The sequence below is a fragment of the Propithecus coquereli genome, unplaced genomic scaffold (genome assembly GCF_000956105.1).
Source record: "Propithecus coquereli isolate 6110/MARCELLA unplaced genomic scaffold, Pcoq_1.0 Scaffold223, whole genome shotgun sequence".
Classification (NCBI taxonomy): Eukaryota; Metazoa; Chordata; class Mammalia; order Primates; family Indriidae; genus Propithecus; species Propithecus coquereli.
The window spans coordinates 465,402-468,641 of record NW_012147523.1 but is presented as its reverse complement, the minus strand read 5'-3'; the positions used below and the strand labels follow the sequence as shown (position 1 = coordinate 468,641).

The window sequence follows — 3,240 nt, the reverse complement described above, 5'->3', positions numbered from 1 at the left end:
ACACATTCTACAGGACTTTCCTAAATTAGATCACGATAATTTCTTTCTATCATTCCTTGTTTTAAAATCTCTCTTAATAACAAACATGCTCAGGAACAAATTTTTTGTTTTTATTTTAAATGAAGGATAGGAGAAAACAGACTACAGTTATACCCTGTTTCAACCTAGCCATAACCATACCTAGGTGCGAAGAAATGATATATTAATATAAAGTGTGAAGAATAAATCAATTCCTAGACACATTCTACAGGACTTTCCTAAATTAGATCACAACAATTTTAAAGGTCAAATAAAGGCAAAAACAGTTTCATTCTTAGTATTAAGGCATCACATGGCTCCTTGCAATGAGCTGTGAAACTTCCCCATCAACACTGAAGCTCACATTCAGGACTTATAGAACAAATGAAAAGGGAGAAGGAATGAATTATCATGTTGATAAAGATTAAGATAAGCATTCTTTCACCCATCTCTGGAGGATACTGAGGGGTAGGTTTAAACTCCTATTTATTTTTTTGGTAGAGAGGGGGTCTTGCTCTGTTGCCCAGGTTGGTCTTGAACTCCTGGCCTCATGTGATCCTACCACCTCAGCCTCCCAAAGTGCTGGGATTACAGGTGCAGGCCACCATGCCCAACCCCTACTGTGCTTTTTAAAGAACAAGACAAGCTGGCTTAACAGGTAAAATATTCCCTTTCAATAAAGAAGTCTGTCACCAAGATCCCTATCCACCATAGTTCAGGCAGTTAGAGCAGATATATTTTCACCAGAGGGCTAGTTCTCAAACATAGCACTAATTATGTCACTCTCTACTTCAAATACTTGAAGAGGCCTGTTCTGTCCACAGGAGTAAGTAAAAACCATTACTATGGTGCCCTTCATGATCTGCAAACCTACATACCAAAAGAACTTACTCTCTTCCCACAAATTATATATTCTGGTCTAGGGTTTCCCAAGGTATGTTGTCGGTAGGTCAATTAAGTCTGGATACACAGAATTAAACATAGTTAAATAGGCTAGTTTGTTCCTGTGCCTCATCAAGCTTCCAGAACTCCCAAGGAATGCCTCAATGGACCAGCGCTCTGGAGAACACATTTTAAGGGATGCTACTCTCTAGTCACGTCAAACTCTGCCTCTTCTCTATCTAATGTGCCACATTCTTTCATTCTTCCTTCTTTTGCACATCTTGAAAGAATATTTTCTCAGTACTCACTGTCTTCCCCTTCTTACTCCCATATACTCCTCACCTCTCTGGGATCAGGCTCCTAACTCTTCTCATGCTGCAGAAATTGCAGTGCTCTAAATGTGGCAAGGTTTCTTGTGTCCCTTTACCTGTACTTGGCACCCCCCACACACCCCTTCTCACTCCTCTTGGTCTGGGCTCGGCTCACCTCTTCATTATTTTTTCCATTTTTCTTCTGACAATTACAAATACAGAGAAAAAGACAAAAATGCAGAATAAAAACCGAACACATGCATGCCCATTAATCAGGAGTGACAACCATTAGACTATGCTAATAATGTCATGTTGTTATGCTAATAAAGTCATGTTTGCTTCAAGTCTTTTTTTAAAAGAATAAAACCAGATAAAGATGAAGTGTCCTTTGATTTCTGCTGACAACCCACTCTCACTCCTTCTCTCCCCAAAGGCAGGCACTTTACCAGTATGCTGTTTATCCTTCTATCTCACTTCTATGCTTGTATATGCAAATGCATTCCCAAGCAATGAAAATCATTATGTACCTTACAAAAAACACAATGACATCATACAGTAAGTATAACTTATCAGCTTTCTTTTTCTCTCAGAAAGATCTACTCAACAAAATCTACCCGTATTGACACTCAACACGATCTGCCAATGTTGATTCATCTGAGCTATCAACACTGTCCTATTGCTTCTGTTGCTATCTCCAGTTTCTGAGAACTCAGTACATGCCAGGCCTTGCTCCGAGTGCTTCACACATATTGTCTCATTTGCTCCTCCCAGTGACCCCCTGAGAAGATGCTCCAAATGCCTACAGCTGACATGGAGCAGGGACAGCACCTTCTCCAGGCTCGGCCAAATGTAAGGCTATGTCCTTACCTACTGTGCTAAGCTGCCCTGTTACTATCAATAACCCACTGAGCACTATCCCTGTGCCAGGTGTCTTGTATGTATCACGTCTCTTAATTCTCTGAACCATATACTTACTTACGCATTAAGTACAATTACTATCCCATTTTAGAGACAAAGACACTGAGGCTGGAGCATGTGCTGGAGCTTTGGTGTCAACAACGACTACACAGTTTAAGAGTCTAAGTTTTTATCTACTAGGCTAAATGTCATATTTACTTGGAAAAATAAATAACTAAATAAAAGTGGAAAATGAGATTAGAAAGATGGGTTGATATGAGGCTGCAGAGAGACTTGAGTACTGGTTAACTTGTTCCACACTACTATACCTATGTTGCTAGTCCCTGACCAACACAGTACCAAAGCATCCTGGGAATAAGGATACTTACGATCGTGGACTTTGTAGCAGTGCTTCTGCAAGCGCTTGACCTCCCATTCTTCCAGCACGCCGTGAGTCATCAGCAGCTGGAGGAATCGCCGATGGACATCAGTCATGATGCCCGCTGCTCTCCTGGTACTGCTATGCATGTGTGAAGTAACTAAAAAAGAAGTAAATGAAACCAGTCATCTCCAAACACACCAAAAGCAATGTCCTAGGTCTGGTACTAATTTACATGAATAAAAATTTGTGATCATTTTAAAAATTAAGCTCTTCATGTTAACTACTACAAAAGTGAAAAGAACACGAGTCAGAGTTGGTACTGGGTAGTGGTAAGAAGTGTGGATTCTGGAGCCAGAAGGCTTGGGTTCAGAGCCTGATCTACCACTTACGAGGTGTGGGAAACTGGGCAACTTAGTCTCCATGTGCTTCAGTTTCAGATCTGTAAAGTGGGAGTAATGACAGAATCATCCTCCACAGAATCGCTATGAGGATTAAATGAGTTAATACATGTAACAGCCCGGTAACATAGTAAGCACTAAATAAGCATGAGCTATTTTTACCATTAACCAATTCTGGGTCTGAACCTTGGCTCAGCCACTTACCAGATCTATGGTCTTGGAGAAATTTCGCCGAGGTCCCGTTTTCTCACTATAAAATTATAATAACATTCATTGCTTGGAGAACTGGTAGTAAACACTTAATAAATGTTAGTTTCCTTCTCTCCCCTAACCTCTAATAAAACAAGTGTCA

The 3,240-nt window shown here is 40.4% G+C and overlaps 1 protein-coding gene across 2 annotated transcripts in view; it reads right to left on the bottom strand.

Moving 5' to 3' along the window:
- NSMCE1 (non-SMC element 1 homolog (S. cerevisiae)) overlaps positions 1 to 3,133 on the bottom strand; it is a 29,703-nt gene extending 26,570 nt beyond the window's left edge. For both annotated transcript variants that reach the window (XM_012645017.1, XM_012645018.1), the window contains exons 1-2: positions 3,093 to 3,133; positions 2,498 to 2,647 (exon numbers count right to left, since the gene is read on the bottom strand). In XM_012645017.1, coding sequence (XP_012500471.1) covers positions 2,498 to 2,636 — 139 coding nt within the window. In that variant the 5' untranslated portion in view covers positions 2,637 to 2,647; positions 3,093 to 3,133. The remainder of the gene's footprint in view (positions 1 to 2,497; positions 2,648 to 3,092) is intronic.
- Positions 3,134 to 3,240: the final 107 nt, after the last annotated feature.